Raw genomic sequence first — 25830 nt, 5'->3', positions numbered from 1 at the left:
CACACACACACACACACACACACACACACACACACACACACACACACACACACACACACACACAGTATACGCCGTACGCAACATACACACACATTGTATACGCCGTACGCACCACGCACACACACTGTATACGCCGTACGCACCACACACACATTGTATACGCCGTACGCACCACACACACACACTGTATACACCGTACGCACCACACACTGTATACGCCGCACACAGCCTCTTGCGCGGTACCACCAGCGGAACACTGTCGCAAGCACGCCCCCGGGATCAGCTGAATGATTCACTTACTGCCGCCATCTTTGTACAGGAGGAGCACATGCGCAGTTTTAATGTGACCGCTGCTATCTGTCTGCACAAAGATGGCGGCGGTCTGATTTACTGCTCCTGCGAATTCCGCGCAGGCACAGTAAATCAGCTGATCCCGGCGGCAGATGCGCGACGTCTCTACAGGCAGAGGAAGCCGGTCACATTAAAGGGGTTTTCCCACGAACAAAAGTTTGTTTTAAAAATTGTGTGTGTCTGACCGTGTACAGAGCATACCACATCTCCTGGACAGGGGAGGAAGCAAAAGATAATACTGACATTACAGCAGATCACAGAGGATTCATTTTGTGAGGTAAAATATTTCACTGACTGTTTTTAAACAATATTTTACCTCACAAAAGGGAAAGAGACAGGGTGGATTGATTTAAATCACGCCGATTTAAATCATGATTTAAATCACGATTTAAATCAAAAGATTTTTTTCTATTTAAATCGGATCGATTTAAATCATGATTTTAATCATGATTTAAATCACTGATTTAAATCAAAAGGTTTTTTTTAATATAAATCACGATTAAAATGAGAAGTGAGAGCAGTGCGCATGTGCGCCCATAGTTACACGGACGAAACTAGGGGCAACGATCTAACGTCAGGGTGAGGGGGGGACCCCAAAGTAAGTAAAAATCTTTTTTGTTTTACTATATGGCAATAGGTAGGTGTTTAAAAGCAGCATGTCTTAATTGTATAAACTATTAATAGCCTCCACATTTTGTTCATACTGCCCCTTTAATTCCACACTTCTAGCTTGGTTTCACTTTTGGTTTAGTTTCTTTTTCCATTCAGTTGACATGCCCAAACTTGTTGGATAGTCAGCAAGCATCCTACAGAAACCTCTGGAAGAGCATGGCATTGTGAATGTTACACATATACAGCCTTTATTCTACTGAGTTAAACAACTCAGCTTTATCTCATGATGGAAGAACCTTTGGATGGTAAAATATTTTCCTCAAAAAGCAGTTTATTGAAAAAAATCCGATTTAAATCAAAAAAATCCGATTTAAATCAAAAAAATCCGATTTTTTTGATTTTTTTAAAAAAACATTGATTTTTATCCACCCTGGAAAGAGAGAGTGTATAGGTAGGTGATTACATGGGGTGAAGAGATTCTCAACGCTACACAGCCTGCCCCCGTCGTGACATTACCGCCAGTGCCGGCCCGAGAGATTACGGCGCCCTAGGCGAAACTATTTTGTTGCGCCCCTACTACTTTTAACATACCTCCCAACTTTTGAAGATGGGAAAGAGGGACAAAGGCAAATTTTAGGCCACGCCTCTGACCACACCCATTCATAACTAGCCACACCCATATCTACGTCCCAACCACACCCATTTAGCACTGCTGATCACACTGTTTCATAAAGAATAATTATAAACAAAAAAATATAGCCACACAGTGCTCCATACTGTATAATGGCCACACATGATGCTCCATACTGTATAATGGCCATACATGATGCTCCATACTGTATAATGGCCACACATGATGCTCCATACTGTATAATGGCCACACATGATGCTCCATACTGTATAATGGCCATACATGATGCTCCATACTGTATAATGGCCACACATGATGCTCCATACTGTATAATGGCCACACATGATGCTCCATACTGTATAATGGCCACACATGATGCTCCATACTGTATAATGGCCACACATGATGCTCCATACTGTATAATGACCACACATGATGCTCCATACTGTATATTGGCCGCACATGATACTTCGTACCGTATAATGGCCACACATAGCTACTCCTACACACGCGTCTGCGCTCCGTACACACGTGCTCCGCTCCATACACCTCGTACACACGCGGCACGGCTCCGTACACCTCGTACACATTTAGCTCCGCTCCATACACATACACACACGACTCCGCTCCGTACACCTCATACACACGGCTCCGCTCCGTACACCTCATACACACGGCTCCGCTCCGTACACCTCATACACACACGGCTCCGCTCCGTATACCCCATACACATTCAGCTCCGCTCCATACACCTTTTGCCTTTTGAAAAGATTTTTTATAATTTTTTCTATTTTTTCTCTTGCGCCCCCTTAGGGTCGGCGCCCTAGGCGGCCGCCTAGTTCGTCTATACGTTCGGGCCGGCCCTGATTACCACCCTCCCGATGCAATAGCATCGGGCCTCCATCTAGTGAGGTAATAACTCTGGAATGCTTCAACGGATGCCAGTGATTCTGAAATTTGTTTTTTGGTGACATATTTTACTGCATGATAGTGGTAAAATTTGTTCTATATGACTTCCGTTTATTTGTGAAAATACTTGAAATTTTGCAAAAATGTCTCAATTTCAAACTTTCAATTGCTATGCCTTTAAACCATTAAGTTATGTCATACAAAATAATTAAAAAATAACATTTACCACATTTCTAGTTTCAATCTGCAAATAATTTTCAAAATATAATTTACTTTTGTTGAGAAGTTAGAAGGGTTAAAAGTTGACCCATCAGTTTCTCATTTTTTCCAACAAAATTTACAAAACCTTTTTCTTTAGGGACCACCTCACATTTGAAGTGACTTTTGGGGGCCTATATGAAAATACCCGAAAGTGACACCATTCTAAAAATTGCACCCCTCATAGAAGACTACATTTAAGAAGTTTCAGGTGCTTCACAGGAATTTAAAGTAATGTGGAAGGAAAAAATCAATATTTTCGCAAAATTGTTACTTTAGCCCACAATTTTTTATTCACAAGACTAACAGGAGAAAATGACCCCCAAACTTTGTTGTTCAATTCCTCCTACATACGTCCGATACCCCATATGTGGGGGGAAACTATTGTTTGGTTGCATGGCAGGGCTCGGGAGAGAAGGAGCACCGCTTGACTTTTTAAACGCAAAAATGGCTGGAATCAAGATCGGATGCCATGTCTTGTTTGTAGAGCCCCTGATGTGCCTAAACAGTGGAAAACCCCCACAAATTTCCCCATTTTGGAAACTAGACCGCTCAAGGAATTTAGATGTGGTGAGCACCTTGAACGTCCAGGTGCTTCACAGAAGTTTATAATGTTGAGTTGTGAAAATTGTAAAAAAAAAAAAAAAAAAAATTCCCACAAAAATATTTCAGCCCCCTGAATACACAGATACCACATATGTGGGGAAAACTATTGTTTTGGCTCACGACAGGGCTCGGAAAGGAAGGAGTGATGTTTTGGAATGCAGACTTTGATGGAATGGTCTGCGGGTGGCATATTGAATTTGGAAAGCCCCTGATGTGCCTAAAAAGTAGAAACCCCCCAGAAGTGACCCCATTTTGCAAACTAAACCCCTCAAGGAATATATCTAGATGTGTGGTGAGCACCTTGAACCCACAGGTGCTTCACAGAATTTTACAACATTGAACTGTGAAAATCAAAAAGTTAAATTTTCCCACAAAAATGTTTGAGCCCCAATTTTTCTCATTTTTACAAGGATAGCAGGAGAAAATGGACCTCCAAATTTGTTGTACTATTTCTCTGGAGTACATTGAAACCCCATAAACCTGCAGCAATTACTGATCGTGGGCACTTATCCTTACACGGAAATCCCGGTATAAGTGCTCAGTGTAGAGTGCACTATAAATGTGAGCTGAGCCTTACTGAGATCTTTGGGAGGCAGAATGATAAAATCAAGAGCAGGTCAAGAATTGGTTTTATGTATTTTTCTTACACTGTTCTTTGTCCGGTGTAAGTGATTAGATGACTTTATACTTTGGGTCGGTGCGATTACAGCGATACCATATTTATTTATTTTTTATATTTGACTGCTGCTACACACTAAAAATTGCTTTTTATTGCATTGCCTGATTTTGAGACCTATAATTTTTCCATATTTCTGACAGTCATGTGATGGTTTGTTTTTTTGTGTGACTAGTTGATGCTTTTATTGGTACCATTTTCGGTCACATAACGTTTATTGATCGCTTTCTATTCTGATTTTTGGGAGGCAGAATAAACAAAAAAACATAAATTCAGGTTTGTTTTTTTTTGTTTCGTCCACGTCTGGTAAAACTAATAAGGCAGTTTTATTTTTCGGTCCGTACGATTACAGCGATACCTCATTTATATAAATTTTTTATGTTTTGATGCTTTTACACAATAACTATTTTTATAGAACAGAATTGTTTTTGCACTGCTGCACTGTAGAGCTATAACTTTTTTTTATTTTTCTACTGATTGAGCTGTATAGTGGATTGATTTTTGCTGGACAAGATGACATTTTCAGCTTTTTTTTTATTCCTATTCGTCTTTTTGATCGAATGCAGCAAAATGGTTGTCGCGTGTTGCTTTTTCAGTGTTTTTTTTTTTACACTTTGTCATTGCTTTCTAAGGGTGACAAAACGTTGAAACAATTGACAGGCTTCATATATAAAAAATGCTGCAGTTCTCAAATTCACACAGGAAAATAAAGCATGTGCATGAAATTTCGGAAATCTTATAACTTTTGCTGGAACTCAAAAAGCAGCTTTTAATTGCATAAAAAAGCAGCAAAAAAAAGCTAAATGAACGAAGCCTAAAGATCCAGAACTATAGCCTAACAGCTCCCACTCTTAGAGATTATACGGTCAGGTGTGAGTTATGAAGTTCTGCAGCAGCTTGTTATATGTGCCAATGCAAAACTTTTCTAAACAGTGAAGAAAAACTTTAATTTCTATTAGAGATACTTGGGAGACCCTATAAACGGGCATCTTGGAGTTTAGAGATACATTTTTGTCTTTCTTTGTTTGTGCCCTAAGAGAAAGAGCGATGATTTTCATTAGAACATCAAAGGGCAACGTACATGTGTTTCTTGGTATCTCCCAGGCATCCTTTTGACCAGGATGAACCTTGAGGCTATTGTACAAAACACAGTTTAGGATAAAAAGACTAAAGGTTTCCCAAAATAGTCAAATCCATGATGGAAAATTTTGCGCCATAGAAACTACAGTGCAGGTTACCATTGAAATTAACAGAAGACAGAATACATGCAGATTTTGGAGTAGGCAGGAGGCAGAATTTCTTTTAAGTTTCAGCCGTGTGAACATAGTCTTAAGGTTTGTAAATTGGTTTACTTAGGAATAAAAGTCTGTTTTATTCGTGGTAATCATTGTTTCAGCTTGAAGGAGACTTTCCACCTTGAACATCTTTGTGAAAGTGTCTCATGCTGTGAGGAATGAGCTGTGATGTGCGGGCTTTCTTTTGCAGAGAGGAAGATGAGTATTCTGAGCTTCGGTCAGAGCACAGTCACAGCCAGCTTGAAACCAATGATGACTCACGCAGCATGGACCAGGACCAGACCTCCGTCTCTGTGCAAGAGAATCAGTCCACAATGGTCACAGTGGATATGGGTGAGTGCAAATCACAAGGTCATAATGAAAATGAGTGGAGAATATGTTGTGCTATACAGACATATGCTGGTGTAACAGCGAGGCTGGGTAATGCTTAAATATCCAGGGTCGGGAACAGATTGGCCTTTATGTGCAATATGCTTATTGTGTAATTGTATACAGCAATAGTCCTCTACCACTTTACAGATATTCTGTATGGAGTGTTAAGTAATTGTACAGTTCCTTTGCTCATTGCATATAGATCCTGAATTAAAAGCTGTATTCCAGTCCATGGGTTTCCACAGCCGCAGTTTTACTGATCTCTCCATACGTTCCCTTCCAGAGTCAGATGACTGGCGCTCAGGGAAGTATAGTCACTGGCACTATACAATAATTACCTGGCCGAATGTGGGGTAGAGTGCAGCTCTGAGCTATTGGACATGTTGGAAGACAAAAAAATGCCACAAAGTATCGGCCACTTACCCCTGACAACCAAAACCAGCAGCTCACTTATGTACAAAGTGTACCGCAATTGAGGACAGAATATAAAAATGTTTTAGTAGCTCTGTGTGCTATTATAAAGAAAATGGCAATAATAAAATCACATTTTTGAACAACAGAAGGAGAAAAAAAGCCTTTATTGCTCTCGGTCTATTGGTAACATCAAGAATTAGCTCTATACTATAGTCTGCTAATGTTGGGAGCTGCACATTTCAGGATTGTTGTACAGCGCTCCACCTGACAAGGACAGCTTCTCATTAAACATGCTGATGAATATTAATAATGGCACGGCAAATTATTTGGCATCTGAGGTAGATTCCACACTGCACCCATCCCTCAAGGCTTTTACCTCTGATTAAGGTGCAGTCACACGGTCAAAAAACGGCTTAGGGGGTTATATATATATAGATTTTATTTTACGCTTCCCTGCATTCTAATGTCTGTGATCAGATTACAGGGAAGGCTACGCACTTATTAAACGGGTATAGGACATGTTCAAGGCTTAGATAGTCAGAATTGCAGCATTTTGTCAAAGTGCCAGCTTCTTCATACAGCGACAGATATGGCATTTCTTTTAATACAATTGTCCAAGCAGAATTAATAAGGAGGAAACGATCATTTTAACCTCCGGAAGCGTATGCGTCCAAGTGCAGAGTATCATAATTGAAAAATCAATATGCTGCTTTGGAACTGAGCCTGGCTGGCATCTCTGCCAGCGTATTCAGTAGCCACAGCTGGACTGGCAGTGCCCATGCCTTTACCTCTCCACTCTTGGTGTTCCCTAGCTGACATAACCCCCTGAAACTTAGCTTTGATGCTGCCCCCCACACATATCAGCTGTACATGTTTGTCCTGTGGTTTCCTTTTTCCCATTTTTGATATTTCTTCACCCGTAGAATAACTGTGATCTTTGCCGGTGTCGGTGTCCTCTTCTCCTGGGAGCTGACATGGTCTCTAGGGGATTATGTACATTGTAGGCTTTGAGTGACAGCTGTCACTGAGTGATTTGCTCCGATAACGTAATGTCCATTTTAATAACTATTTTCCATGCTGGAAGCGATTTGATCTTGAGTGCTGATGGCTTGTAAGTGTGACTGTCAAGTGTTAGATACAAAAACTGTTAAAATGTCACTACATTAATAATACTGACATTATAACATTACCAAATTTATTTTTATGCAAATTAGCAATTCGTGGTTGGGATGGGGACCCCTTGATCCTGGTAACAAAGATAGCAGGCAGATAGGGGTCATGCATGCATAGTCATCCCCCATTACAGTGAGAACCAGAGATCTACAAACAGGCACAGGAAATTAAAGGGGTGGTTTCATGCTCAGTCTTCAGGAGAGCGCTGCTTCCTACTTTTTGGGTTGGGGGCGTTGTGCGCTTCATGACTGACATTTTGGGATGGCGGCATTGTTATTCCACAGGCCACAAGTGTGCACTCTCCAAAGCGGCGAGCAGAGGCAGCTTTACCACGATGGCACCATGAGACAGGAGCATAAAAGGTGAAGACACTGCCAGTAAGTATAAGGCTATGTGCTCACGTTCAGGAAAGTTTCCCAGGTGTTTCCCAATGCAATAATATAGCGGCAAATCCGCAAAATTAATGAACATGCTGCGTTTCTTTCCACAATGCATTTTTATTCACGGAAAAAAACGCAGCATGGGCACAAAAATTGTGGAATGCATGAAATTTATGGGATGCGTTTTTTAAGAGTTTTTGCAGCGGAAAACCGCCGAAAAATGCGGGAAAAAACCTGCAAATAATCCTAACGTGTGCACATAGCCTAAGACTACGGGCAGGTACTTTAGGTTAGAAGCACCACTCCAGCGCTGAATAAATAAAGAAATAACGCTGGAGTGGTGCTTTGAGGATCCAAATGCATAAACAGCTCTACATTTCAAACATGTAAATGAAGAATATTATTGAAATCTATTCTTTTTATTTACTAACATATGGGCAGCTAAATGTTGTAAAGTATCTCTGTCACCCATCGTTGCTGTTGACTAATATGGTTACTGCAGTTTTTGGCACCACATCATCTATTTTCCTGAATGTTTCCATTGTGGAAAGTATGTTTCTGCTTTTGTCTAATATAAGACCGTATGCTGAGCATATGTGCATGACTTTTATATTACTGTCGCATATTGAACTATTTGTCACATTGTACTTTTATTGAGTGATGAATTCCGTCCGGTAAGCAATAAAGGCTCCCACGAAACAACTCCGATTCTATTCTTAGGTTTAGACTTTTGTTGGCTTTTATAATTACATTTAATATGCACAAATGTCTCTTTTAGGAAAAAAGTAGAATGTGGGACAAATTTATATAGTAATATTTTCTAATGAGGGTTACCGTAGGTTATAGGTGATATTGGTAAAGTAGAAGGCTAAATTGGATGACACTTTCTGTTAAAAAAAAAAAAAAAGCCACAATGTCAAACTGTTGGTCACACCAAGATCCAGCAGCTAGAGTCGTTTGCCTGGAGTTTTAGCAGCTAAGCCCATGCTAATTATATGTGAGCACCCGTACGTTTCTTACATGGTAAATTCCATTGATATCAATGGGCACACATGTAACGGGCGTTCTGGTCTACCAGAGAATGAGCCAATCTGTTCAGAGTTTCTCCACATTTATGTACAAACTGAAAGGAAAGCCACTAATGAACTGTGAGCTGGGAACATCCACTGATCGGTGTGTCACAGCAATAATAAATGCAGTGGTGCCAAATTTAGGAAGGTTACGTGTATATGCATTGGATTTTCCATCTAAAGTTCATCTTTGTTACTGTAGCTCACAAAGTTTCATCCTGGTGTTGTGGATTATCTATCAATAATTCATATTTTTGCAATCCTCATTGTGTAGTTAACCCTCTGCAGTGCATTTCTGCATTTTTTTGCTGCTGTGAATTTAGCTACAGAATTTCCATTCTGGAAATTCTGCTGCAGGTAAGTCCCTTGTACAGATTTCCTAACTAACTCCACTGATCCAGCCATACACGCTCAAGGCAGCATCAAATGATCTGTTCCCACTTCAATATGTAAGAAAAAAGGCTAAATTCACAAGAAACATTTCTTGATGCACACACTACTGTCCATAGAATTAATTTGGCAAATGTACTCCAAAAAAAGAGTATGCTCTTGGCATATGTTTGACCTGAGTATGTTGGGGACCTTGCAGTCCAAACTATATTAGTTACCGTATATAGTTGTATATAAGCTGAGTTTTCAGCACATTTTTTTCTGCTGAAAATGCCCCCCTCGGCTTATACACGAGTCATTGTCCCAGAAAGACGGCAGGGGAGGGGGAGCAGCGGGTCACAGAGGCAGGAGTAACTTTGCCCACTGCTAAAGAGAAATTAATATTTACTGCGCTGGAAGTGAACATTCATTTCTGTTATAGCCCGCACAGTTGCAGCCACCGACTTCCAGCACACATCCTACTTATCTTCCCTGCGTGTCCTCACTGCATCTCCTTCCAGTGCCAGTCTTCCGACCAAGCGATCTTGTGTCCCCTGCTCATTAAGGTAATGAATATTCACCCCTCTCCACTCCCATAGGCTTGGAGTGAATATTCATTACTTTAATGAGCGCGGACACGTGATTGCTCGGCCGAAAGAGCTGCTGGCGCCGGAACGAGATGCAGCGAGGGCACGCAGGGAAAGTAAGTAGGATGTGTGTGTATTTTTTTTTTTTTTTTTTTAATAGGATCCATGCATACAAGCATAAGGGGATAATGAGCCATGCATACAAGGATAGGGATGAGGGAACAATACATATCCGGCCTATACTAGAGTCAATACGTTTTCCCAGTTTTTCGTGGCAAAATTAGGTGCCTCGGCTTATACTCGGGTCAACTTATACTCGAGTATATACGTTGCATAGGTTGAAAAAAGACCTTTGTCTATCAAGTTCAACCTTTCTCCACCAATTTAACTATAACCCACAATGTTATGTGTATTGAGGAAATCATCCAGCCCCTTTTTTAAAAGCTGTCATAGTGTCTGCTATTACTACCACCTGTGGTCCGGCATTCCACAGTCTGACTGCTCTAACTGTAAAGAACCCTTTCCTATTTAACTGCCGGAATCACCTTTCTCCCACCCGTAATGAGTACCCCTAGTCCTTAGTATAGTTTTTGGAAGGAATAAGTCATGTGCCAGTGTTTTGTACTGGCTACACATTTATACATATACCTCCTCTGAGGTGTCTTTTTTTGATGCTAAACAAGCCCAACTTTTCCAACCCCTCATCATATGAGAGGCGTTCCATCCCTTGTAATATTCTAGTTGCCTGCCTATGAACTGATTCTAACTTCCTGATATCCTTTTTAAAATGTGGAGCCCAAAACTGGATCCGGTATTCTAGATGTTGGATCACCTGTGATTTATAAAGTGGTGATAATACGTTGGGATCGCGGGATTTTATCTCTTTTTATACATCCTATAATCTTGTTTGCTTTTGTGGCTGCTGCTTGACATTGAGTACTGCTGCTCAGCTTACTTGTAACCAGAATGCCAAGTCTTTCTCCTGTTCTAAAGTCCCTTGTATACTCCATCTTATTGTATGTGCAGCAATAGGATTACTCCATCCTAGGTGCATTACTCTACATTTATCTACATTAACTCTCCAAGTAAACTTTTCAACATGCCCTTAAGAGGGAAAAAAATACAGTATTGTATAGATTTTTTTTCTTTGCAAACTAGAATGTTCTGAATTTTTGTAGACTTTTGGAATGTTCCAATCACTTTTGATGAATATGAATTTATTAATTTAGAAACTTTTAGTCACAGTGTTTATCTTACCCTCCTACTGAAATGACTTCACCCCGAAAGTACCCCTTCCTCCTCCGCACAGTCTTCATGAGCCATGATATTAGTGTATGCCTTTCTGTAAGTAGGAGCTGTATCTGCCAGGATGTAGAGTTTATTAGCAGCTTGTTTATTATGTGTTATCGATCGCTCGCTTACTCCAGATTACTATCCTACTACCACTAGAAAGAGGTTAGCACCTCCTGAGATTAGATGGCGTTGCACAAACGTTTTCCTTCTTCAGGGATTTTTCTGATCTAGATGACATCACTGCAGTATTCTCAGTGGTTATGGGCCGAGGTTATTTGTTGCGTATTTTGGCTGTAGTGTAGAAAGTATGTAGTAAATTACTGGCACCAAGTGGTGGAGAAAATCGAAAGACACGTAATTGCACAATGGCAGCACTGACTCTATAGCAGACCTTAAAGTATAGTTCATGTTTATTTTCTTAAGCCAACACCACAAAGTCATCATAAATTGGGCTTTTCCGTAGCTGGTAAGCTGACGAGTTAGCAAAACTGCCATTACCAAAGGATCTTGCTCTATTTATTTAGCTAAATCTCCCAACCCACCCTCCGCTATGAGCGTCTATTTCACAGTCTATGTCTGAAACCTCAAACCCATATCAAATATATGCTGTGCTTTCTGAAGGATGAAAGTCACGCTGCAGAGTTTCTTCATTTTGCAACCACCAAGCAAAACCTGATACATTACAATTTACTTAAACTATCATCAAAATCATGAAGCCTCTCACATTAAAGCCTGGGTCCTTTGGGGAATGGCTGGCTGTGTGCTGTAAACCTCACCACCTGGCCTACCTAAACTGTTCATCAAGCCATCAGCAGGATGATGACAAAACCTGCCTTCCCATTACTTGTGTTAAATGTCTGTACAGTTGGTGCCCAATCCATGCTGACCTTGCTTCTAAAACCTCCCAAACAAATCAATTCACCCTTGCGCACTGATGGAAGCTATCAGCGACAATTACCATGCTTTTATTCTGTGATATGCAGAGGTTTTCTTAATCTTTGGTATGTTTTAGAAAATGTTGTTTTTATGTTTGAAGCACGATGTTTGTGTTGAGAATTTTCTGACTACTTGCCCCTGTAGACGGGCCATTAAATAATTAGTAATTGGCTAATATGATTGTTCCTTGCCCTCAGAATTTCATGTTATCGGCAGCACACTGATTATGATCCTGATTATGCAGAATGATGTGCTGCCGATAACTAGGACTTTTTAGCATTTGGGCACTTTGATCAGGTAAGTGCCGGCTTGTTTAGAAAGGCCAATAGTAAGAAATGGGGGTTTCTAAGGACTCTTTTTTGCCGAATATTGGCTCTTAACACATACATATAATCTTCCTTTAAGGTAAAAATTCAGATAGCCCAGCTGATTTTTCTAGTCTAGAACAGCAACATCTTCTGGAGGCCAGAGAAAAGTAATTGTGGCCATCAGCTGGAGAGAAAAAAGTAATATTTTCTGTTTCAGCATATTTCTTCTGCTGGTCCTCGGATCTTTTTAAAAGGGGTTATTCCATCTTTCGACCAGGTGTGCCATAAATTTGGATACATGCAGGTCCCTGTTGATATACCATAAATGTTGGAGATGAAAATAACCCTTTGAACAAGTTATCAGGCACTTTAATATTGATGACTTATCCTTAGGATTGGCCGTTAATATCAGATTGGCTAGGGTTCTTCTGGCCCCACCAGTGTTCAGCTGATTGAAGGGCATGCGTTCCCTTCAGTATCTACCAGCTACAGCTCTGTACTTTTGGTAGTGGCAGTTTGCCATGTTGAAACTCACTAAATGTGATTGAACTGCAGAAATTTCTATTAGAAGGGAGGTAAGCCCAAAGGCTAGGCCCTCAATATTTAATAAACGTAGAATAAAAACAATGAAAAGATACCCTGTAGTAAGTAAATAGTAATACGTGTAAAAACACAGGATACTTGACATTTTTTTTTAATGAAAAAAGTGTAAACGTCATACCACATACCACTACTACAAGTTGTATCCACTCGGGATGGTCCCGAACTCCACTACCTCACCTAGCTTTATTCCAGAAAACCTGAAAATAAATGGGGGGCAGAGAGGGACCTGGGCCTGACTGTGTCTTACACCTGCCTGTGTGAAACCTAAATAGAGAATGCACACAGCCCAAAGTCCAGAAAAAACTTTGATGCGTTGTGTTCCAGATCTGACACGTATCATATTTTAGTACACTATATTGTGAAAATTTAAAATCACAGTTTTAATGTTTTGCTCTATACTATAGCTAATTTTGAATGGAAGACAATCAGTCAGCCATATGAATAAACACTCTGATAGTCAGTATACATCTCTACATGTATAGGTAGTTTAGAATAGTTAGTTACCTATAACCATATATCAAATAATGGAACGAGACATTGGGTCAGTGTGAGGAGGGATGGGATGGTGGGAATATATTTTGTGTTTCTTTAAGTAAAACAGATTTTAAAACTATTTAAATTGGGGGTTTTCCTTCCCCCTTGGCTTCCAATTGGTAAAATAATAAACACAGATGTTTCTCCATTGCTGCCGTAGTCTTTGTTGACAGACTGCACACGTGACATTACGACAAAAGCAAAAGTGACATCACAAGTGACATCACCACTACAGTACATGTGACATCACGACTGCAGCACGTGTGACATCACGACTGCAGCACGTGTGACATCACGACTACAGCACATGTGACATCACGACTACAGCACACATGACATCACGACTGCAGCACAAGTGACATTACAGCTACAGCACAAGTGACATCACGACTACAGCACATGTGACATCACTACTAGTGCACAAGTCACATCACGACTAGTGCATAAGTAACATCATGACTACAGCACATGTGACATCACGACTAGTGCACAAGTGACATCACGACTGCAGCACTAGTGACCTCACGACTACTGCAGCACTAGTGACATCACGACTACTGCACACGTGACATCACGACTACTGCACACGTGACATCACGACTACTGCACACGTGACATCACGACTACTGCACACGTGACATCACGACTACTGCACACGTGACATCACGACTACTGCACACGTGACATCACGACTACTGCACACGTGACATCACGACTACTGCACACGTGACATCACGACTACTGCACACGTGACATCACGACTACTGCACACGTGACATCACGACTACTGCACACGTGACATCACGACTACTGCACACGTGACATCACGACTACTGCACACGTGACATCACGACTACTGCACACGTGACATCACGACTACTGCACACGTGACATCACGACTACTGCACACGTGACATCACGACTACTGCACACGTGACATCACGACTACTGCACACGTGACATCACGACTACTGCACACGTGACATCACGACTACTGCACACGTGACATCACGACTACTGCACACGTGACATCACGACTACTGCACACGTGACATCACGACTACTGCACACGTGACATCACGACTACTGCACACGTGACATCACGACCATTGCACACGTGACATCACGACCACAGCACACGTGACATCACGACTACAGCACATGTGACATCACGACTACAGCACATGTGACATCACGACTACTGCACACGTGACATCACGACTACGACACACGTGACATCACGACTGCAGCACAAGTGACATCACGACTACAGCACGTGACATCAGTACAGTACATGTGACATCACGACTGCAGCACAAGTGACATCCCGACTGCAGCATGTGACATCACTACAGCACACGTGACATCACGACTACTACACACGTGACATCACGACTAGTGCACAAGTGACATCACGACTACAGCACAAGTGACATCACGACTACAGCACAAGTGACATCACGGTTACAACACAAGTGACATCACGGTTACAACACAAGTGACATCACGACTGCAGCACACGTGACATCACAACTACTGCACAAGTGACCTCACGGTTACAACACAAGTGACATCACGGTTACAACACAAGTGACATCACGACTGCAGCACACGTGACATCACGACTACTGCCTCCTCATCACTACCGAAGCTACCGCCTCACCAACACCGGAGCTCCTGCAACCCCCAACCTACTGTCTCCTTCCCCATAATCCTGCAGAATGTAAGCTCGCAAGGGCAGGGTCCTCTCCCCTCTGTATCAGTCTGTCATTGTTAGTTTGTTTACTGTAAGTGATATCAGTAACTTGTATGTAACCCTTTCTCATGTACAGCACCATGGAATCAATGGTGCTATATAAATAATAATAATAATACTGCACAAGTGACATCACGGTTACAACACAAGTGACATCACGGTTACAACACAAGTGACATCACGACTTCAGCACAAGTGACATCACGGTTACAACACAAGTGACATCACGACTGCAGCACACGTGACATCACGACTACTGCACAAGTGACATCACGGTTACAACACAAGTGACATCACGACTGCAGCACACGTGACATCACGACTACTGCACAAGTGACATCACGGGTACAACACAAGTGACATCACGACTGCAGCACACGTGACATCACGACTACTGCACAAGTGACATCACGGTTACAACACAAGTGACCTCACGGGTACAACACAAGTGACATCACGACTGCAGCACACGTGACATCACGACTACTGCACAAGTGACATCACGGTTACAACACAAGTGACATCACGGTTACAACACAAGTGACCATCTCAGTGGATCGTGCCACCTATTTAGGTAGAGCAGCTGAGTCCTGGGATTGGCTGCATGGGCCACATGCATTGTTGTGCTGCCGTCTTTTCAGTTGTCAACAAAGACCAGGACAGCTGCATAAACAAAGCGCTGGACCTGGGTGCGCCAAGTAACACATGACTTTATTATTTTAATTTAGCGGAAGCCAAAAGGGAGGAAAGTAATTTGTGGAAAAGCCCTTTAAAAGCTTATCAGAAGAAACAGGGACATCAAATAGTTTTCACAGAAAGTGTGGAGCAACATTTGATGATTTTGCAGCGGTAACGACCACCATCAGTAAATGCTTGGCCATGGCTTAAGCCTGTAGGCAGACTGCACTTCAGATGTGCCCTGAACCATAATAGATCATTCAGTGCTCATAGGTTACCATTGGTTTCAGCAGCACAGATCCTGTTTACGTAGGACAATGTGCTGCCAAGAACAATGATCTTTAGAGACAGCCGAAAGATAATTTCACTCATTTACACTGCATGAATTTTGTGAAACGAGTGCTTTTAGTAACCATTGTTCCCATTAATTGGGCAGGGTGAAATCATTTGAAATGTTATGGCGCATGCATCTGTGGATCTCTGTTCGATCACAAACCACAATGCACGGACTGGCTGCGGTCTCCCGCCTGGAGCATGAGCGCTTCATATATTGTATGATGCAGGCGCGCTGTGGTCGGTCTGTGCACTAGTCTGTGGTCCGACAGAGATCCATGGACATCTGCATGAGCCCTTACAGAAATAAACTCCATAACTTTGCAGTAAGGTTGTCCTTTGTCAGTGAGCTCAGTCTGAGCGTTTCTTTATTAAAGCCATGTGTTATGTATTGCAAGATGAGGTCATCAATGAAGATTGTAAATTGATATAAACATGTGCAAGATGTAAGATTTATGATATCATGACATATGGTTATTAGTTATAAGCTATTAGCTAATATCTATTGTAGGAAAAGAACCACTGACATGTGCATTGTCCATGCCTGGTGTACTATTCTGGTTGGTTGCCTCTTCAGCTGGCATTCCTTGTGAGGAACATGTTCGCCTTTGATCTGTTCTTTCTTGTCAATGAAAGGTAAATGTATAATTAGTCCTAGCACAAGCCCTGTCATGCCATGGTTCCAGTGCACTGTTTTGGCAGCCGGGGTGAGGTTATTACACGTCGTATCATGTTGGTTTGGGCCACCCTGCTTCAGATTAAAAGTGGAACAGATGGAAAAGAGTGATGACAGCTAGGCTGATGCCGTGTGCAGAGCTTTGCATTATACATGTTGCATAGGAAAGCTTAGTAGCATCTTGTATGGTACAGCAAAAATGCAAAGGGCACAGGAGACAGCACAGATGTCTGTCTTGTCAGAGTGGGAATATGAGACGAGCAAGAGAAAACCAAGGATTGCATTGAATTACTCACTTTGTTTGAGTGCACCGTAAAGGGCAATTATTTCAATACAGAACAGTAAAATATTTATAACAATTGGTGCTGCGTTACATTGTTTTCTTAGAACACCACACAATGTACTGTGTCTCTTGATAACATTGAATATGCTTTGTCCATTCAGTTATATTGTCACGTAGTTATTTTATATATGATTAAAAATATAGCTATACAGAAAAACACAAAAAACACCTTTATTAGCACATACATAATATTTACATCTGAAATATTTCTAAATTATATTATTGAGTCTATAAATAGATTATCTATCTTTACACCTTAAAGGTTTTTTTTAGGAAGTCTCTTATGTTGGCGTGCGTCTTATTTAAAGATGTCTGGATCTAAGGCTGCACATGAGTGATTCTGATAGAATGGTATATAATAGAGAGAAATGAACTATTCTACACATCTGGGCAAGAAAATCGAAAATGATATCTACAGAATGGGAGGAATAGAACTAAGCAACAGCACATTTGAAAAATACTTGGGTATACTAATAGATCACAGACTGCACATGAATCATCAATGTGTTGCAGCAGAAAAAAAGCAAATGCAAATCTGGGAGGCATGAGAAACATGGAGCATTGATCACGTGAAGTAATTATCCCTATTACTCCTCCTTGGTCAGGCCTTATCTGGAATATGGTGTCCAGTTCTGTGCACCACATCTTAAAAAAAGATATTGAAACACTGGAACAAGTTCAGAGAATACCTACCAGGATTGTGAGCAGACTGCAAAATATGTCCTTCGAGGAACGGTTAAAATCTCTTGGAATGTTTAGCTTGCAAAAAGAAGGCCAAAAGGAGACTTAATAGCTGTTTACAAGTATCTGAACAGATGTCACAGTGTAGAGGGATCATCCTTTGCACATGGAAACACAAGAAGCAATGGAATGAAACTGAAAGGGAGAAGATACAAATTAGATATTAGAAACTACTTTTTGACAGTGAGGGTGATCAACGAGTGGAACAGGCTGCCACGAGAGGTGGTGAGTTCTCCTTCAATGGAAGTCTTCAAACAGAGGCTAGGAAGACATCTGTCTGAGATGTCTAAGGCTAGTTTCACATTTTACGTTTAAAAACGCAGCGTTTAAAACGCAAACGCAGGTGGTGAAAAAACGCGTGCAAACGCTGCGTTTTTTAGACAATGCGTTTTCTCATGCGGTAAAAAAAAACGCGGCGTTTTGCCGCTTTTACATGCGTTTTTGAAACGCATGCTGAGAAGTGTGTGACAGCTGCCAATCATCAAAATCATCTAGAAAACCCACTATAAATAGAAATAGCTAGGGTTGGGGTTAGTGGTAGGGTTAGGGTTAGGATCCCTTTATCACCTTGATGGTGGGGGGTGGCTTATCAGGGTTAGGGGTAGGGTTAGGGTTTGGATCCCTTTATCACCTTGATGGTGGGGGGTGGCTTATCAGTGTGTATTATTGTTTTTTTCTATTAAAACGCAACCAAACGCATGTGCTTAAAAACGCATGCGTTTACATAGATAGCAATACTTTTTTTGCCGCAAAAAAAGCATGCGTTTTTTTGCGGCAAAAAAACGCCTCTAGAAATTACTACATGTTGCATTTCTGCAACCAAACGCAAGCATAGAAAAGACGCATGCGTCGTCAAAGGCGGCAAAACGCATACAAAAAACGCATGCGTTTTTAATGTTAAATATAGGAAAAAACGCATGCGTTTTTTTGCGCTAAAACGCAGCGGCAAAAAATGCAAATGTGAAACCAGCCTTAGTGAATCCTGCATTGAGCAGGGGGTTGAACACAGTGACTCTGGAGGTCCCTTCCAACGCTAACATTCTATGATTCTAACATATTGATGGTTTTCTTTAGGTATGTCAGTAATATCAGATCCGTGGTGGACCAACACCCAACTTATCTGCTATCCTTTAATTGCCTGATTATACAGACTGGGAGCGGATTTCTGATCTGTAGTAGATAGTTCACTGTACTTAGGATATTTGCTATCGAGAACAACCATAGCCTTTTTATATAGGACGGTGAGCTCCTGAAAACTTTTTTTTTTTTTGTATAACGCAAACGATCGTTTCACCTGACGAACGAGCTTTCTTGTTGGTCATCAGGTGATCAGCAGCCTGTCTTAGACTTCAAGATTATTGTGAGCAAGCGTCCTAGGAATGCTCATTCTCTATAATCTTTCAGTACAAATGGACAATATAGACAAATGCAGAGCTGTCATGTACTTTTACCACAGATTTCCAATTGACTGTTTTTGTCCAACACTGTTCACTTCCACAAAAGCAAATGATGCGGACTGTAAGAACCATTTTATGAATGCTTTAGCTTGTAGTTAAACTGAATGTCTGTTCTGTGTTCCTGGCCAGTGGTCCCTTCATGTCTCCATATCCTTAGCCTGTTTGTGTCTCCCGCATAGTGTCCTAATCGCCGTGTCTGATTCCTCCTTACAATGCATCTCCTTGCTTTATGGCACCATATGGACAAACCATAAAGCATCACTAAAAGGTGTTCAGGGAATTGCATTTAATGCAGTCGCTGGATATTTTAGTAGGTCCCCAATCTCTTAGCTGTTACCATGTGTAGGCCATGCAGCCCTTTTTTGAGGTTAGTTATGCAGAAAGACTGAATGATCTAATCTCTTCCTTCTTGTACCTTGCATATACACTTGGAGCTACGGTAAATAATTATTTACGGTCTAATGTTTATAGGTCTATTTATGCATCATTAATCAAAGTTTCATGTGTAACAGTTGTACTTTTGTGGCTTTTTGTACAATATATCACAAAGCCAAATGGCAGATAATTATTATTAATCTTTTTATTAATAGCATGATATTAAAAAACAACCATGGGAAACATTCCGCATTATGTAAAGGAGCGTTGAACTTCTCCGAGCTCACTGATTTTTCTGATTCTCTCTTCCCCAGTGGTGTATTTTGGTGAAGTCTTCTGCGGTAGTAAATTGTAGCATTAGTTTGTCAGCGTCTGAGCGCTTCAAGGTCAGTTTAACAGGCCGGCGCGTTCTTATGGGCAGGATATATGCAGTGGGAATTTTTCTAAAGAGCTTTAGAACTTTTTCTTGTTTCCAGCCCCATAAACTGTTTGGTGATTGCACTTCTGCAGTGCACATCTGGGTTGAAAATGAAGTCAACATGAATTTAATTTTCTTCCAAACGTTGATGTAAAAATGTTGAATATAATGGATGACAACGGCCTTTGAGCTCCAAAATAGCAATTGCCAACAGAGAACTACTTGCATAAATTTTTCCAAGTAGCATTATCTTTATGACTAATTGAATGTCCTCAGGTAGAATTGGTGTCCTCCAATTATTCAGTTATGTCACACACAAATCTGAGTATCTACAGCGATGACTGGATCAAACCTTGTATGGCTTAGCCTGCGTCCCCATAACACTATCAGTATGTACTTGCTGATGTTGTCGTATTTTAATCATAAATTTTCATATTGAAAAAAATATATATTATGATTTCAGTGTTTGACAGTGCCCTATGACAACAAGACTACAGTATTGTAAGACTTTAATAATATTTGAGAAAAAAACCTGTAGTAATATCCTAAAATAGGTAATAGTATAGTGCTCCATAATGACCAGCTAATAAATTCATCACCATTTACATAAAAAATAACTTGTTTAACATTAATAGAAATGTAGTCTAATGAGCCATTAGCAATAATTATGGTCGTGGTGCGTAAAACGTTGGTACCAAGATGTGAAGTTATTCCCAATCCATAGGATAGAATAATGACTTCCTGAATGCCGGGGGCCTGACCGCAGCAATTGCCACCGATCTCGAGAACGGGGCTATGAAGTGGCATCTGAATAAAGTGGAGCTCAAGCATGTGCACCTTCCGCACCATTAAAGGGTTTGCAAAATCATAATTTGATCTTAGATTTCTATTTTCATTTAAATTGATAATGTGTGCCAATACCATACATTTTTAAATTTGTACAGACTTGTAGCCGTAACCCCCTTAATGATGACCCACTCCTTAACCAGTGTTTTTTCCCCTGAGCTGCCACTGGATCCATACCCCATTCGTTCTAATACTGTTGGCTGAGCATGCTCAGATGCACCTAATGCCCCCGTCTAATATAAACATCTAGCAGCACAGCTCCGCTATGATACCTATTATGCCAGCTGCATTTGCACCTAATGATTCTAATTCATGAAAAGCAGATGCACCTATGACCCTGTCTGATAAAACATAGCTCAGACTCTCTCATATCATCATATCCTCATTTCTCTGACGGCTTTGTTGTAACACAGCTCAGTTATTTTATGCTCAGCTCTGCTATGCTTGCAGGGAAGCACTTAATCATGTTTTGAAGATCCCCGGGATCTACCAATTAAATGTGGATTATATTGTAAATAGAAATGAATATTTGTCACAGCCACTTTATTCAAAGCTATCACTGGTCACCTCATCCAAATAAATAAAATTGCTTATGTTAAGATCTATGTTTCTGTATCCGGAATTACACAGGAGAACAGAGAGGAGCCTGCAGCACTGGGGAGAAGCAGAGTGTTGCTGGGAAATGTGGGGCAGAAGGAGATGAAAATAGACACAAGATAAAAGAAACTTTGTTGGGCTTGTATTGTATATGAACAATAGTTATATACAGTGCCTACAAGTAGTATTCAACCCCCTGCAGATTTAGCAGGTTTACACATTTGGAATTAACTTGGCATTGTGACATTTGGACTGTAGATCAGCCTGGAAGTGTGAAATGCACTGCAGCAAAAAAGAATGTTATTTCTTTGTTTATTTTTTTTTTTAATTGTGAAAAGTTTTTTTAGAGGGTCATTTATTATTCAACCCCTCAACCCACCAGAATTCTGTTTGGTTCCCCTAAAGTACTAAGAAGTAGTTCAGGCACAAAGAACAATGAGCTTCACATGTTTGGATTAATTATCTCTTTTTCCAGCCTTTTTTGACTATTTAAGACCCTCCCCAAACTTGTGAACAGCACTCATACATGGTCAACATGGGGAAGACAAAGGAGCATTCCAAGGCCATCAGAGACAAGATCGTGGAGGGTCACAAGGCTGGCAAGGGGTACAAAACCCTTTCCAAGGAGTTGGGCCTACCTGTCTCCACTGTTGGGAGCATCATCCGGAAGTGGAAGGCTTATGGAACTACTGTTAGCCTTCCACGGCCTGGACAGCCTTTGAAAGTTTCCTCCCGTGTCGAGGCCAGGCTTGTCGGAAGAGTCAAGGCTAACCCAAGGACAACAAGGAAGGAGCTCCGGGAAGATCTCATGGCAGTGGGGACATTGGTTTCAGTCAATACCATAAGTAACGTACTCCATCGCAATGGTCTCCGTTCCAGACGAGCCCGTAAGGTACCTTTACTTTCAAAGCGTCATGTCAAGGCTCGTCTACAGTTTGCTCATGATCACTTGGAGGACTCTGAGACTGACTGGTTCAAGGTTCTCTGGTCTGATGAGACCAAGATCGAGATCTTTGGTGCCAACCACACACGTGACGTTTGGAGACTGGATGGCACTGCATACGACCCCAAGAATACCATCCCTACAGTCAAGCATGGTGGTGGCAGCATCATGCTGTGGGGCTGTTTCTCAGCCAAGGGGCCTGGCCATCTGGTCCACATCCATGGGAAGATGGATAGCACGGCCTACCTGGAGATTTTGGCCAAGAACCTCCGCTCCTCCATCAAGGATCTTAAGATGGGTCGTCATTTCATCTTCCAACAAGACAACGACCCAAAGCACACAGCCAAGAAAACCAAGGCCTGGTTCAAGAGGCAAAAAATCAAGGTGTTGCAGTGGCCTAGTCAGTCTCCTGACCTTAACCCAATTGAAAACTTGTGGAAGGAGCTCAAGATTAAAGTCCACATGAGACACCCAAAGAACCTAGATAACTTGGAGAAGATCTGCATGGAGGAGTGGGCCAAGATAACTCCAGAGACCTGTGCCGGCCTGATCAGGTCTTATAAAAGACGATTATTAGCTGTAATTGCAAACAAAGGTTATTCCACAAAATATTAAACCTAGGGGTTGAATAATAATTGACCCACACTTTTATGTTTAAAATTTATAAAAATTTAACTGAGCAACAAAACTTTTTGGTTTGTAAGATTTATGCATCTGTTAATAAATCCTGCTCTTGTTTGAAGTTTGAAGGCTCTAACTTATTTGCATCTTATTAAACCTGCTAAATCTGCAGGGGGTTGAATACTACTTGTAGGCACTGTAGATACTGTACTTTGTAAAAATAAAATAAAAATTACCATTTTGGCCATTGTGGGGATAACCCTTTAATTCTCATTGGGAGCTACTTAAGTAGCCACGTGATGTATTTAGTTATCTCCAGGGGTCCCATTAAAAGTGAATGCAATGAAGGTGGGCACGCTCATCCTCCATTCCATTCAGGCAATCCCATTTTTGCAATCAGTGGGGTCCTAGCAGTAGAACAACCAGCGATCAGGAAGTTATTCCCTACTATGGATAGAAGGAAAAGTCACATCTTGGCACAAATCCTTTCAATGTACTAAACGTCCCTTTCAGTGCTAGAACCTGAAGCTATTGGCTACACTCCTTACCTCTATAGCTGCTAATCTTTGGAAACATTGGAACTGGAGATTCGGTCGTATATTTTCTAAATCATTTGATTTCAAGTAAAATCCCTCATACATATTAGAATAATGTCCTCTGAAGAAACTCTGATTTTGCTGGGAATGGAATGAGGGCCTCCTGATCATCTCCATATGTAACATTGGGGGGGGATTAGGCCTGCATAGTTGAGATTTCAACTCTGGATACTTGTGTTTTCTGGAGAAATAAACAGTGGCCAAGCCTCTGGCAGCAGTTTTCTCCACTCTCCCCATTTTAATTGCTCAGCCGAGACGAGCGTTCATGTGCTGTGGAGTATAGAGAAATTGATCTGTGGTCCATGTTTCCTCCTTTACCTAATTAATAATACACCTATAATTCCAATCAAGTTCCTTCAAGCCCCCCTAATTATAATGAACACTTGACGAGTGCTCTGTATAGGCTCTCTAAAAGTTTCAACTGCAGACTTGATAAAACCAATAATATCGAAAAAACAGAAACCATAATGAGCCTATCCCGGAAACGAAAAAAACACAAGTGTGATAATTAATAATAACCCGGGGGCTTGATTCATTGCTCCAATAACATTATTTAGGAAGGAGAAACAAGGAGCCAAGAGTACAAATGTGCAAACATAATTTATTATTTAAAATTAGGACATAAAGCAAGAACAAGATAATTGAGGTATCATGGCAATACAAAAGGGAAACAGAAAAGGGGAACACCTCTACCTGCCAGTCCTCACAAAGCACTAAATGTAATAAATGTAAATAGGCACAAATAAAGGGTGAAAAGTAATGAGTGCCAATATAACACAAAGTGCTGGGAGGGCGGAAGGCACAAAGCACATAGTATAGAGAAATTGCTGTGCAGGTATACAAAAAGGCAGACTAGGGGCCAGTGCCCTATAAATCTATATATAGTCCCACCATACAGCACTGACAGGGCAGAGTGCCATGCTTACCGCAATAGATGAAGGCAGATAGGAGAGGGTCCCGCCGGTGAAAAGTGCCCCAACGCACGTTTCGCAGAGCACAACGCTGCTTTCTCAAGGGGAAGTGATGTACGTAGGTGCATGGCCTGCTTTTACCCTCCCTGACCCCGATCACATGATCGGTGGCCTCCAGTCACATCGGCGCATGCGCACTGCGGCGGAGCGGCGCCGCACAGGGACCTGACGTCAAGCCAGATGCGCAGACCGGGAGAAAAACTCCAGGTACGCGCAGCAGGCCCATGAGACGCCCGTCCCAGTACGGCGACCGCCCGCACACAGCGCGACGCGCACGGCCGTGTGGGGGCCAACACAGTGGTGAAAATGAAGAGGGCCTAGTGTAATTTTTAGAGGACGCACATTATACATATAGTAGAGCATGAAAAGCTCAGCAATATTAATATACAAAAAAGTTTTGAAATAAAATAAGGACATATATAAACAAAATTTATATGAGTATTGCTGTGGATAAATGACACAGAGAAATCCATCTTCATAGCCATCATATCGCTGATATCCGGGAAATCATCAAAGTATTCATTGATGTAGTAAAGTCAGTAGTCATACCGGAATCAAATGACATGGAGCGGGGAGGGAGGGACCGCAGAGCCAAAGGAGAGATACTATTAATAGGGAAAAAAAGAAACCATGAAAAGAATTAAAAACATTTAAAAACACCAAACGCTGAAAACACCGGAAAAGATGGAAGAGACCACTAAAATAGAGGAGAGCACAGCAAGGATCGCGGATCAGAGGTAGGGAGCGAAACTAAGGGACTCATTAAGGCCCCTAGGGGTCATGGTATCAAGCAAAGCAATCCACTTAGTTTTGATCTGTGCAAGTCGTTTTTTGTTATCCCCACCCCTGATCCCCAGGTGGAGCACATCAATGCCCCTCACCTTGAGCAGTCCACCATCACAATGATGGTATGCCCTAAAGTGACGGGGGATTGTTTTAATCTCCACTCCCGGGGATACCGTCCTGGCCGCGCCAATGTCCCGCACATGCTCCCTGACCCGGACTCTGAGTTCACGGGTAGTGAGACCAACGTATATCCTGGGGCACGGACAAGTGGCATAATATATAACGTTCGTAGTGCCACAGGATATACGTTCTTTGA

General features: G+C 41.5%; 1 protein-coding gene across 3 annotated transcripts in view; it reads left to right on the top strand.

Annotated features, from left to right (window-relative positions):
- Positions 1-25830, top strand: part of MCC (MCC regulator of Wnt signaling pathway) — a 452211-nt gene that overhangs the window by 316913 nt on the left and 109468 nt on the right. For all 3 annotated transcript variants that reach the window (XM_077290460.1, XM_077290469.1, XM_077290479.1), the window contains one exon: positions 5529-5671. In XM_077290460.1, the coding sequence (XP_077146575.1) occupies positions 5529-5671 (143 nt within the window). The remainder of the gene's footprint in view (positions 1-5528; positions 5672-25830) is intronic.

This window comes from Ranitomeya variabilis, chromosome 1 (genome assembly GCF_051348905.1).
Source record: "Ranitomeya variabilis isolate aRanVar5 chromosome 1, aRanVar5.hap1, whole genome shotgun sequence".
Taxonomy (NCBI): domain Eukaryota; kingdom Metazoa; phylum Chordata; class Amphibia; order Anura; family Dendrobatidae; genus Ranitomeya; species Ranitomeya variabilis.
This window is presented reverse-complemented; position numbering and strand designations above follow the sequence as displayed.